The 12,941-nt window shown below is 43.5% G+C and overlaps 1 protein-coding gene across 1 annotated transcript in view; it reads left to right on the top strand.

The window, feature by feature from the left end:
* The first annotated feature begins 2,116 nt into the window (after positions 1-2,116).
* The window catches only part of ENTREP2 (endosomal transmembrane epsin interactor 2), a 447,469-nt gene continuing 436,644 nt past the window's right edge, over positions 2,117-12,941 (top strand). The window contains exon 1 of the mRNA XM_004432010.3: positions 2,117-2,370. Within this exon, the coding sequence (XP_004432067.2) occupies positions 2,152-2,370 (219 nt within the window). The 5' untranslated portion in view covers positions 2,117-2,151. The remainder of the gene's footprint in view (positions 2,371-12,941) is intronic.

Below are 12,941 nucleotides of genomic sequence, written 5' to 3'. Positions count from 1 at the left end.
CACTGAACGCAGTTGCCATTGGCCTTGGAGCAATTATCTGTGTGCTGCCATTCTCCCCACTAGACTGTTCTCTGAGTACAGGAAGTCTGTCTGCTTTTGCTTATCCGTACATCCTCAGTGTCTGGCACACAGTGGGTGTTTAACATATTTTTTGAATACTGCATAATGTCAATAACCTGTATGTAATTTGCTTATTTGTTATGCTTATTGTCTGTTTCTCTCCTCCTCCCTAGAAGGCAGGGGTTTGTCTGTTTTGATCATTCATGTACGCTAAGAGCCTAAGAGTGCCTGGTGCTGCGAGAGCCTTTAGTGAACTTTGGTTGGAGGAATGAATAAATCAATGAAGGAGTGAGGTGACTATAGTGGGAACCCAACTTCCTGGCAGTCCAAGATCTTGCTTTGGTATTGTTCCAAGCCCTTAAAAAGTGCTGCCCTGCAAATTTCTAGATAGAAGATGTCTCCAGGAAATTTGAATTTGTTCTCCAGTGCTCTAAAAGATGCCCGCCTCAGGCTCAGTCATGTCATAGATAAGAACTGGAGGCCAAGGCAGCGTTGGCCAGAGGCCAGCGTTTTGAGGTCAGCCACTTTATCTGTGGAATTCCCCACCTCTTGTTCATCCCTTGGCCATCCCGTTAAATTGGAAAATAAATCCCATCCCTGCTAAGGTGTTGGCTGATAAAGGCTTGAGCTGTTGCCCCTTCAAGAGGAATTTGCATTTTAATAGAGCCTCGTCAAGCCCCAAAGGAATCAATATCTCTAACGGTGGAATTTCAAGCACCAGCAACTGAGGTATTTTGGGGCGAGACTCTTCAGTGTTTCCCATCCCACAGAGGACTCCCTCAGTTCTGCCATACTGCTGTGGAAGACTGGTCTCGGGAAATGACCCCCATTTCCCTTTATTACTATGAACTTTGCCTTTTTATGTCTGATCCCTTCAGACTTCCTAAGGTCTTCCTTCTTGGGTCTCTTAATATGTCAACACAGCCTTTTTCAACACCTGCAGTCTTGAAGCTGTCACATCAACAGGGCCAGAAAGCGAATTATGACAATCAAAACTTTCAGGTTTTCTTGGTACCCCCAAGGAGCTAATAATCCGTTATTTAAAACCTTATACAAACAAAAGGGAGTAGAGATGATTTAATAGGTCCTTAATGACATTGTTCATTTAAATTCGTTTTGCGCAATTTGTTTTAAGCCCAAACTTTTTACTTGTATCAAAAACCCTGCAAACGAAAGGTGGTAAAAGACAGCCATCTGTGAACTGGGAATGTTTTAAATTCTGAGTCCTCCAGGGCCAAGTTCTCAGCGGATGGCTTGGGAAATTCTGGAACTGCAGAAAAGCGGTATCTTGCATCTTGGAATTCCGCATTCGAGAGCGGCGCCTGCCCGCCACACCTAGGGCAGAGTGCTCGGAATTCACCTCCTCTGCGCTCGCCGCTCTGCCGGGCGGTCTCCTCAGTTCCCACCGTCCAGGGCTGGCTCTGGGCTCGGCCGGCGGCTCGGCCCCTGCAGCTCGGCGGGCCCGGGCCGGGCTCCCAGGCCCCTTCAGCGCCGCCAGCCGAGGGCTCCGCCGTGGAGGCTGCTGCCCTCGCCTTTGACGCGCCCGCGGTCTCCACTCTCCTCCTCGGGACCCGGTGCCGCCCCGGCGGGAGGTGCGAGCGCCGAGACCCGCCCGCGGGAAATACACCTGCGCCCACCCGCCCCCGCCCAGCTCGGGTCCCGGCTCGCGCTCTGGCCCCGGCCCCGGCCCGGCTCGCGGCAGCGGGGCTCGCGCCCGGGGACAGCGGCGGCTCGCCCCCGGCACGCGGCAGCGGCGGCGGCTCGCGCCCGCGCCCGCGCCCGGCCCGGGGAACGCGCGGGGCGGGCGGGAGAGGGCGCAGCGCGGCGCGGCTGGCCGGCGGGCGGGCGGCGCGGCGGCCCTGCGGAGCGGCGGCGGCGGCATGGGCGCGGGCGCGGGCAGGGGCTGCGGGCGCCTGGCTCCCCGCCCGGCCCGGCCCGCTCCCGGCGCGCGGCCGCCGCAGCCCCCGCGGCCCGCGGGGAGGCCGTCCCCGTACCCGGAGCAACTTGCCTCGGACCCTCTGTGAGGAGAGGCGGCGGCGGCGCGCGCCGGGGCCGGGCGGGAGCGGGCGAGGCGTGCGGGCGCCCGGCGCGATGCCTCGGGCCGGCGGTCCCCGCGCGCCGCGCCCCGCCGCGCTGCCCCGCAGCCTGTCCCGCCTGCGCGAGTGCCCGGGCCGCTCCCGCATCGTGCTGGCGCTCGGGGCCACGCAGATGGCGCTCGGATGCCTCATCGTGGCCGTGAGCTTCGCCGCGCTGGCGCTCACCACCTCGGCCCGCGTCCGCCACTCCTGCCCCTTCTGGGCCGGCTTCTCGGTGAGTGTCTGCGGCCGGGCGCGGACGGTGCTCCGGGCGAGGGCGCGGGCCGACGGGCCCGAGGGCCGCTGCCCCCCAGGACGGCACCGCGGGCGCCAAGTTCCGGGCGCGAACGCCCGAGGCCGAGCTGCTGTAGCGCGGGGTGCAGTTCAAAACTCCGGGCAGAATAACTCCGGGGACCCGACTCACCGCTCTTGAAGCATCGCTTTCCCTTTCCTATCGCGCTGATCCCCGGAGTTACTTTTCTTAGAGGAAACAGAAGCCAGGCGCCCGCCCTCCGCCCAGCCCGCAGCGACCGGAGGGACCGCCGGGTGAGGGTGGGCAGCGGGCGCGTCTGACCGCGGGGTCCACGCCTGGGCCGGCGGCTGGGCCCTCGGAGACTCTGCGCTCTGGGGACCGGGCATCCGCCTCGGCCGGCTGGGTGCGGACCTAGCCAGCCAGGCGGCGGTGACCGAGGCGGGGAGGTGGGATCCGAACCGGGTGCGGGGCTGCGGCTCCGCGCGCATCTCGCCTTTGCTGCGGCTTTAGCTGGGGACCCGGGGCGCAGGGCGCGTCCCGTCGGGTTGCGGGTCAGTTGTGGCGGCGGAGACCGGCCGGCCCCCCTGCGGCCACTCACCGACTTGGCGTCCAGGACTTCGCGTTTCCCGCGTCCGCCCGGACAGCGTGCTCGGTGGGCGGTGGGACTGGGCAGGAGACCCGCAGCCAGCGTCCAGGGGGCGTGCTTTCTGAGCTTCAGACCTCGAGGGTGACCGATTTTCAGGCTGTTGACCCCCAGATTAGAGAAGCCAGTGACTAACAAACTTCCATAGGAGAAAGCCACCAGGAAATCTCTATTTAAGGAAGTGATTGTCTCCAAGAGTTAATTTTTTTGGCATTTTATAGCCTTTTGATGAAAGTTGTTTTTTTCCCCTATATTAATGAAGAATGGACATATGGAAACGGGAAAAATACATGCAAAGCAGATATTTATAAAGAGAGGCACTTGTTCTGAGAACTCTTGACATCTGTAACTACGTTCGGTTTATGGTGCTGAAGTACGTCGTATAGGCTTAAACTGTAAGCTCAGTATGTTTTAATTCCATCTTCAGAAATCCAAACCAAGCCTTTGTAATGAATGTTTGCTGTTTGTTCTTGAGTTTTGAAATTTAAAAATTCTGTCCAGCTTTGCTTTGTTGTTGTTGTTATTCTTTTGTAACGGTCTTTGTTCTCTCAGTCCATTGCCTGGCTTTTAAAATGAGATCTCAGTAAAACGGACTCTCTGACGCTCTGATCGATGCAGGTGTGGCGCTTCATCCTAATGGGGGTATTAATTTCAAAGCTTATTTCAGACCAAGGGTGAGTGTTGGAGAGCTGATTAGGAACAACAGAACGTGTGGCTACAGTGTTTCGAGAGAGGAGGTTGGAGGCAGGAACCTGGGAGCCAGGATTCAAATGACCACTATATATAGTGTTCATACCTCTGTTGCTCAGTTTTTAGCATTATTTAACCTGCGTTGTTTTCATGTCGCCTGTGGTATGGTCACTGAGGTTTATGTTTGCTCACACCAGCCAACAGGTGGCAGACTGCTAAGTTAGGTTCACTTCTGGCTCCTCCCTTAGCCTCCCCTCTCTCTATTCAGCCTTAGCTAATGGTTTTGGTACTCCCAAAGTACATGGAAAAAGAGCTGCCTTTTAATAGTAAACCTAAAAGAGAAAACGTCAATTGGACAAGGTGGAAAAGCTATTTATGTGAAAAATGTACATTCATTCCATTTTAGTCTCAGTTAAATAAATATGTACAATAATACTTCAGTTTGCATTTCCAGTGTTATTCCTTTCAACAACTATAACCTCTTAGTTCTAACTTCCCAGGAGTCAATAATTCTACAGATGTCTGCTTTGTGCAGACCTTCCTCTAGGCTCAGGGGAACAACAATGAACAAAACAAATTCTGCTTGCATTTTAGAGATTTTAAGGTAACTTCTGCTCTTGGTCCCTCTCCTGCCCTCCCACGCTTGTATCCACTTTCTCATGGGCTTGTTTTCTTTCTTCAAGCTTTATCTGCTACAAGCACCTTTAAAATTCTTTCAAAACAGTATATACTGTTTTTCACATATTGTCTCTGCCCTTTGCAGAAATGGTGGTTGGTTCCAGTTATGCTGGGACAGGTTTGCATGTGAGTGTGGATGTGAGGGGTAACGCTGACCCCTTGCCATATATATGCCTGCCTGCCCTCTGAGACTTGGAAACCGCCCTTGCAAGGATATTTTTTATTTAAGAATGGTGACTAGGGTAGCTGGCTTTATACCGGAATCTGCTGTGTAGGGTTTAGGGCCACACTCGGGTTCCTCTGCATCTTCTGAAATGAATTATGTGGGCTCTTTGCAATCTCTAGGTTTCTGGGCTTTCTCTGTGGTGTGTACATGATGAAGAACCAATGTAAAAAGAATGCTCTTCTATTTAAGAAAAAAAATAATACCTAAGAAAAGTAGCTCATATTTGTTGAGCATGTACTGTGTGCCAGACATTAAGCTGAGTGTTTTTACATGGTGAGATAGCACGTTCCATCATTGGCCCCTGGTGCTCACACTTGTGTGTGATTCCCTCCACTTGAATTTGGACTGGGCCTCTGACTTCTTTGGTAGTTAGAATGCCGCGGAGCTGAGGCTGTTTCAGTGCTGTGCCTAAGCTGTGAGAAGTCTTGGCAGCTTCCGTTGAGTACACTGAGCTGAAGAGGGATTAAGTAACTTGCTATATTAGTCAGGGATCTCCAGAGAAACAGAACCAATAGGGTATATATATAGATATATATAAGAGATTTATTAGAGGAATTGGCTCACATGATATGGAGGCAGAGAAGTCCCTTGGTATGCCGTCTGCAAGCTGGAGACCCAGGAAAGCTGGTGGTGTAATTCAGTCCGAGTCCAAAGGCTCAAGAACTGGGGGGCCAATGGTATAAATCCTGGTCTGAGTCTGAAAGCCTGAGAACCAGGAGAAGATGGATGTCTCAGCTCAGTCAGAGAGGGAATTCGCCCTTCCTCCACCTTTTTGTTCTATTCAGGCCTTCAAAGGTTTGGATGATGTCCACCCACACTGGGGAGGGCCATCTTCTTTACTCAGTCTACTGATTCAAGTGCTAATCTCTTCTAGAGACACCCTCCCAGACACACCCAGAACCAACGTTTTTACCAGCTATCTAGGCATCCTTTAAGCCCAGTCAAGTGGACACATAAAATTAAGCATCACACTTGCCCAAGGTCGCTCAGCTAGGAAGTGGCCAATGTCAGGTTTGACCTTAGTCGCTCTGACTTTAGAGGCCACACTCCTAACCATTACATTAATTGCCCCCAAGGCAGAGGCAGAAGAGGGTGATATAAACACAGTGTAAAGAGTAAAAGACAAACATGCGTGGAAAGGTGAAGATCCAAGAGAACTTTGGGGAGGCATTACATTAGGGAAGTTGAGGATGTTTAAGGACCTCGAGTTGGGCGGGGGTAGGGAAGCATCTTGGCAAAGTTGGAGACAGGAGAGGGGGTAGCAGATCTGGCTGGAGGGAGCAGCTATGAATTCAGTAATTTGAGGACTGCCTTCAAATGGTCTTCCTGTCTTGGGTCCCTGTCATCCAGCTAGGAGTTAGGAGGTGGATCCGCTCCCTCGTGGGTGAATGCTTGGCCTGCTTTGAGAGATGACGATCTGTCTGAACACTTTATAAGACTGACAGAGCTGGGTGGAGGTCTTGAATAGTTACCCTTTGATAGAGCATCTTCATTATATTTCTTTGAAATTTTATGAATGCCCAGGACTTCAGAGACAAATAAGTACATTGTGAATTATCCACATTGCCAGTTACATGTGTTGGTAAAGACAGAGTCATTGGGAGCTGCCTGTGTGTGTGTGTGTATGTGTGTGTGTGTGTGTGTGTGTGTATGTATGTGTATTTTTGTTTCTTTGAAAGCAACACCATAGGATTTTTTCATCTAAAAGCAATATGTGCTTGTTGCAATAACTGAAAACAAAGAAGTGTACAAAACAAAAATGACAACAGCGCCTTCTTCTATCCCAATTCTGTACCCATAAGTAACCGACATTACCACTGTTGGTTAATGTGGTCCTCTCATGCTTTCCTTTACGATCACAAAAATATTAAAATTTATATGTATGTGCGAAATATATTTCTTTTCTTTTAAAAAAATTTACAAAAAAGATTATACCACACACCTTAGTCTCTGAATTCTTTTTTATTTAGTGTATAATAAATATTCACAGCATAACCTATTATTATTATTCCTATTATTTTTAATGACTGTGTAAGAATCCACAGTATGAATTGTTATAACGTATTCAGTTATTCTCCTGATGGGAATATTCCGGTTGCATCAGTTCTGTGTCCCTACAAACAATTCTGCCTATCTCGCCTTAGATGCCAGTGCTTGTTTTCTGAGCATAAATTCCCCAAAGCAGAATTGCTAGTCAAAGGGTATTCAAATTTGGAATTTCATTAGTATTGTTGGATTAATTTCCACACAAGATAGTAGGCATTCCTGCCCACAGAAGCAATACATGATGGTGCCCTTTTGCTACCTTTTTAACAGCACAGGATGTTAGCAGTCTTAACATTTTTATTCATCTGATGGAAGAAAAAAGATGTTATTGTTTTCATTTGATCTGAATTTCCGTGGTTACTTCTTTTATATGTTGCAATTATTTTCTTGCAGTTTTGCATTTTTCGTTTGGCTTAATTTTCGATGTCTTGCCATATGGAAAATTTTAAAATTTTTTATGTAGTCAAATCTGTTAGTTTTCTCTTTTACAGTTTCTGGTTTTTTTTTCTCTTAGTTAAGAAGGTTGTCATTGGACAGGTCATAGAAATATCCTTTTAAATTTCCTTCTAATACAATCCAGCAATTCCTCTTCTGGGTATTTATCTGAAGAAAATGAAAACACTAATTCAAAGAGATATGTGCACCGCTATGTTCACTGCAGTGTTAGCCAACATATGAAAGCAACGTAAGTGTCTATTCATGGAAAAATGGATAAAGAAGATGTGGTATATATATATATATATATATATATATATATATATGCACAATGGAATATTAGCCGTAAAAAAGAATGAAATCTTGCCAGTTGCAACAACGTGGATGGACCTAGAAGGTATTATGCTAAGTGAGATAAGTCAGACTGAGAAAGACAAATATCATATGATTTCACTTATATGTGGAATCTAAAAAACAAAACAAAGAAACAAACAAAACAAAACAGAAACAGACTCATAGATACAGGAAACAAACTGGTGGTCATCAGAAGTGGGAGGGGGTGGGGGAAGGTCAAAATAGGTGAAGAGGATTAAAAGGTACAAAATTCCAGTTATAAAATAAGTTACAGGATGTAATGTACAGCATAGGGAATATAGTTAATAATATTGTAATAACTTTGTATGGTGACAGATGGTTACTAGACTTATAGTGGTGATCATTTCATAATGTATGTAGACATCAAATCACTATGATGTACACCTGAAACTAATAGGATATTGTATATCAATTATACTTAAAAAATTTCTTTCTAAAGCTTTCATTTTATTTTTTACATTCAAATTTTAATTCATCCAGAATTTATTTTGCATACAGTGTTATTAGGCTCCAAAAGGCCCTAACATTATTTGCTTTTGGACAAAGTTCCTATGTACATGTGGTTGTGTTTTTGGGCTCTATTCAGTTTTACTCTCTTAATTGTCTATTTTGGAGCCAATACCACATTATTTTGATTACGGTAACTTCATGGTGAGTTTCACTATCTGATAAGGCATGTCCCTCCACACCGTTTTCTTTTTCAAAAGTGCCTTAGATATTCTTCCATATGAACTTTAAAATATCCATGTCTAGTTTTTGGTAAGACCTTCTTAGGATTTGGATTGGAATTGCATTACATTTATGGATCAATTTTGGAAGTACTGACAATTTTATAATATTAAATCTTCCAATTCAGGAACATGGTTTGTGTCTTCATTTATTTGTCCTTTGTTTTATATCTTTCAGGAAATGTTTTATGGGGATGTGTTCATGGTGGCAGAGTAGTCTTTCAGTCTCCCCTAAATTCCTCTTGAAAACTAAACCAATCACCAAGATAACCATAGAACAAACTCAGGGACGACACGGTTAGCAAAAGTGCTGGGGAACCCTGGATGAATCAGGACATAGGTGGATGTGCCCAAACCACCAGCAGCAGTAGGACCTGCAGAAGAACAGCAGTGGTGGCGGGGGAGTGATGGGAAGTGAAAGGGAACTATCAACAGGCTGTGGGAACCAAAAATCACCATGAGTTACCCCTGTAAGTGGGGTGGAGGCCTGAGGGGCAGATCAGAGAGCAACTGGCAAAATGGAAAGGTCCTCTCAGGTTTCTAATTATAGGTGAGAACAACAAACTGCATGGGGATGTGGTGGCATAAGCCTTGGAGAATCTTAGAAATGCACAGTAAGTCCTCCCTTCTAGAAGGACAGAGCCTCACCCTGAGCAGAAATGACTGGAAACATAAGCCAAATTGAGCAGGACAGGAACACAGATGGCAAGAGAGAGTAGGTTCAGATGGTGTAGGTTAGCGGGGGAGCCTCAAGGAAAGAGCTCTCAGAAACTGTTCCCAATAGCAAAAGAGAACATCCAGAGCTGAGAGCACAGCCTTGGAAAATAAGGACGTTTGAGGTCTAGAGCTGGAGCAAGTGGCTTGAGGAGAGAAATCTTCCCAAGCTTTACAAAGGTCCTGGACTTGACTCTAAGAAAGAAATAGGTGGATACATAGACAGCTCATATTTTGGGTCTTTTACAGATCAGTAGAACCCAGCTGGGAAAGTGGTCCTAGCCCATCCCCCTATTCCAGGGAGCTTTCTCCTAATACATCAGGAAAATCTGCCTCATTTAAACATGGGGAGCAAAACAGGAATATGATCCAACCTTGTGCAAAATTGATTCAAAAGAAAAATGATGAAAATGAACATAATGGTACTACAGAAAAATATTTCAACATAAGCTAAAAGAAAAAAGTTTTGAAAGAGCAGAAAATCAGAAATTTAAAAACTACAAAGGATGTGGCTAGATAACAGAAAATTATGAAATAAGAATAGATGTTAGGAAAGAATTAGCAAAAAGGAATGTCAGAAAGGAAGACCAAGTTAGAAGGAACACAAGAGCAAAGTTAGAAGGAACACAAGAGCAAATTGATGTCATGGAAAGTACAAAAGTAAAAAAAGAGGAAGAAAAGGAGAAAAATGGAAAAAAAACAAAAGCCCACCAACAAATAAATAAAGGGGTAAAATGAATTAGAAAGTAATAAATATAGGAGCTAGGCAGAGGAGATCCAATATATGTATAAGTAGAGTGTCTAGAAAAGGAAGAGCAAAACAATGAAATAAAATAAATATTTAGAGCTATAATGCAAGAAAACTTTTCTAAAATAAAAGACAACCTGAAAGGATACTGTATAACCAGGAAAAATATGAATGCAGAATAATCAACACTGAGACATATCCCTGTAAAATAATGGATTTTAAAGATAAGGTAAAAAATCCATTTGGCATCCAGATAAAAACTCCCAGTCATCTCTAGATATTGTGCATTGGAATTCTCATAGCCAAATTCCAGGCTAGAAAACAGTGTAGCAGTATTTAAAAAAATATTTTTTTTGAAAAATTTTGAAATGATTTCTAACTTGCAGAAAAATTATAGAACAGAACTAAGAACTCTTATATTTCTTCACTTAAGTTCCCTAATTGTAATTTGCCCAATGGCTTGCACTTGTGTATACGTGCTTTCTCAAAAAAAAAACCAAAATCCATTATCATTAGTCTTTTTCTTGACCTTTTGGGAGAAAGCTGCAGACGTGATGTCCTGTCACCACTGAAAACTTCAGTGTTATTTCCCCCGGTCAAGGACACTCTTCTATGTAACCAACATAAACTCCTCCAAGTTAGGAACTCAACACTGGACTAATGTTGTCATCCAATTCATGAACCTATTCCAACTTCACCAACTTTTCAAATAGTGTTTCTTTTCCTTTTCTGGCCCAGGATCCTATCCAGGAATATGTGTGTGTCTTATATCTCTTCACTCTCCTCAATCTTCCTGTGTTTCATGTTTTCCATATTTTCAAAGAGTAGGAGCCTTATATTCTATAGGATGACTCTGAACCTGAGTCCATCTGATTTATCCTCATGGCCAAACTCAGGTCATGCATTCTTGGTAGGACTATCCCAGAAATGATGCTGTTTCTTCTCAGTGCGCATCGGGAGAAATTTGATGTTGACCCATCCCACCACTGGTGATATTAACCTTGATGGCCTGATCTTGTTGCTGTCAGCTAGGTGTAATCGTCTTAAATTCACCATTTCCCCTTTGATTATATTTCAAGGGGAGGTATTCTGAGGTGATGCCAATATCCTGTTCATGATCAAACTTCTACCCATTGGCTTTAGCATCCATTGATGATTTCCACCTGAATTAGACACCTCTGTGATGGTTGCCAAATCATGTTTCTATTTATGTCATCCTTCTACATTTATTAGTTGTTACTCTACTGTAAGAAGAGCTTTCCCTTCTTTCCTTTCTTTTCTATTTTATTTACTTATGTATTCATTTTAAAGTTTGTATCAATATAGATGCATGATTACCTATTTTATTTATGTATTATCATTATTTGTTTTGAAGTTCAAATTGTCCCCAACACGTCCCCATCATACCCTGTGCATTTCCTGACTTTCTGACAAAAGATGTTCCAGGCTCATCTTGTACTTTTTGCCCCAGCCCTAGAATCTGCCATTTCTCCAAGGAGCTCAGTGTCGTCATTGCTGGGTGAGATCTTTGCTTCGAGGCCCTCTCAGTGGACGTGGCTAGGAGATTATCTATATCTATATCTATATCTATATCTATATCTATATCTATATCTATATCTATATCTATATCTGTATCTATATCTATATCATCTATTTCTATATCTATATATCTATCTATAGATAGATATACGCTATATATATATACACACACACACTTATATACCTACGTATATTCACACACATATACATTCCTGTGTTTTTTAATGGCATTGTTTAGTTCTTGTGTATTCTTGATTATTTTTATCCACTAGTTCTGTTACTGAGAGAAGAATACTGAAGTCTATAATTGTAATTCTGGATTTCTCTATTTCTCCTTTCAGCTTTGTCAGTTTTGCTTTATCTTTTTTGGTGTTCTGTTTTTAGGTACATACACTTTTAGGATTGTATGTCTTCTTTGTGAATTCACCCTTTTATTATAATGTAATGTCCTTTTTTATCCATGGTAATTTTATTTTTTTGCTCTGAAGTCTAATTTGTCTGATGTTATTATAGCCACTCCAGCCCTCCTTTGATTATTGTTTCATGCTATATCTTTCCCCATATTTTCACTTTTAACTTGCCTGTATCATATTTGTGGTGAGTTCCTTGTAGACAGCGTATAGGTGGATCTTTTTTTAAAATCCACTCTACCAGTCTCTGTCTTTTAGTTGATGTTAGACCATTTATATTTAATGTAATTATTGATATATTTTAATTTAGATTTACCTTTTTTCTTCTTTTTGTTCCCTCTCTTTTTTGTTTATCTGTTTCCCATTTTCTACCTTCTTTTGTTTTATTTGGAATCATTTTTATCACTACATTTTAATTCATCTATTGATTTTTTGACTGTTCTTTGTAGAGTCTTCTTAGCAGTTGCTCCATAGATTACAATATGTGTACTTAACTTTTCACTGTCTACCTAGAATCATTATTTTACAACTGCAAGTGGAATATAGAAACCTTATCACCATTTAATTCCCTCATTCATGTTGTAATTGTCTTATATATTACATCTTATATAAGTTATCTTATATATTACATCTACATACATTGAAAACCCTTTCAGTGTCATACTTTTACTTTAAAGAACTCAATGGGAGAAGAGTATGTTATTATATTTACCATTTCTTTTAGTTGCCCTTCATTCCTGATATTCCAAGTTTTCTTTTGATATCATTTGCCTTCTGTCTGAACAATTTCCTATAGCAGTGTTTTCAGGGTACGTCTGCTGTCAACAAATTCTCTTAGTTTTTTTTTACCTTAGGATGCCTATATTTCACCTTTGTTCCTGAAGAGCATTTTCACTGGAAATAGAATACTGGGTTGACAGTTCTTTTCTTTCAGTTATTAAAAATGTTGTTCCACAATCCAACAAGAGGATATAACACTTGTAAATATCTACACACCCAATGTAGGTGTACCTAAATATATAAAGCAATTATTAACAGACATAAAAAGAGCAATAGACAGTAACACAATAATAGTAGGGGACTTTAACACTCCACTTACACCAACGGATAGATCATCCAAACAGAAGATCAATAAGGAAACACTGGCCTTAAATGACACACTACAACAGATGGACCTAGTAGATATATACAGAGCATTCCATCCGAAAACCTAAGCATACACGTTCTTTTCAAATGCACATGGAACATTCTCCAGGATTGATCACATATTAGGCCACAAAACAAGTCTCCATAAATTTAAGAAGATTGAAATAATACCAAG

The sequence above is a fragment of the Ceratotherium simum genome, chromosome 3 (assembly GCF_057802395.1).
Source record: "Ceratotherium simum simum isolate JZ-2026a chromosome 3, ASM5780239v1, whole genome shotgun sequence".
NCBI lineage: Eukaryota > Metazoa > Chordata > Mammalia > Perissodactyla > Rhinocerotidae > Ceratotherium > Ceratotherium simum.
Note: the sequence above shows the minus strand (reverse complement) of the source record. Positions and strands in the feature narration are given on the sequence as shown.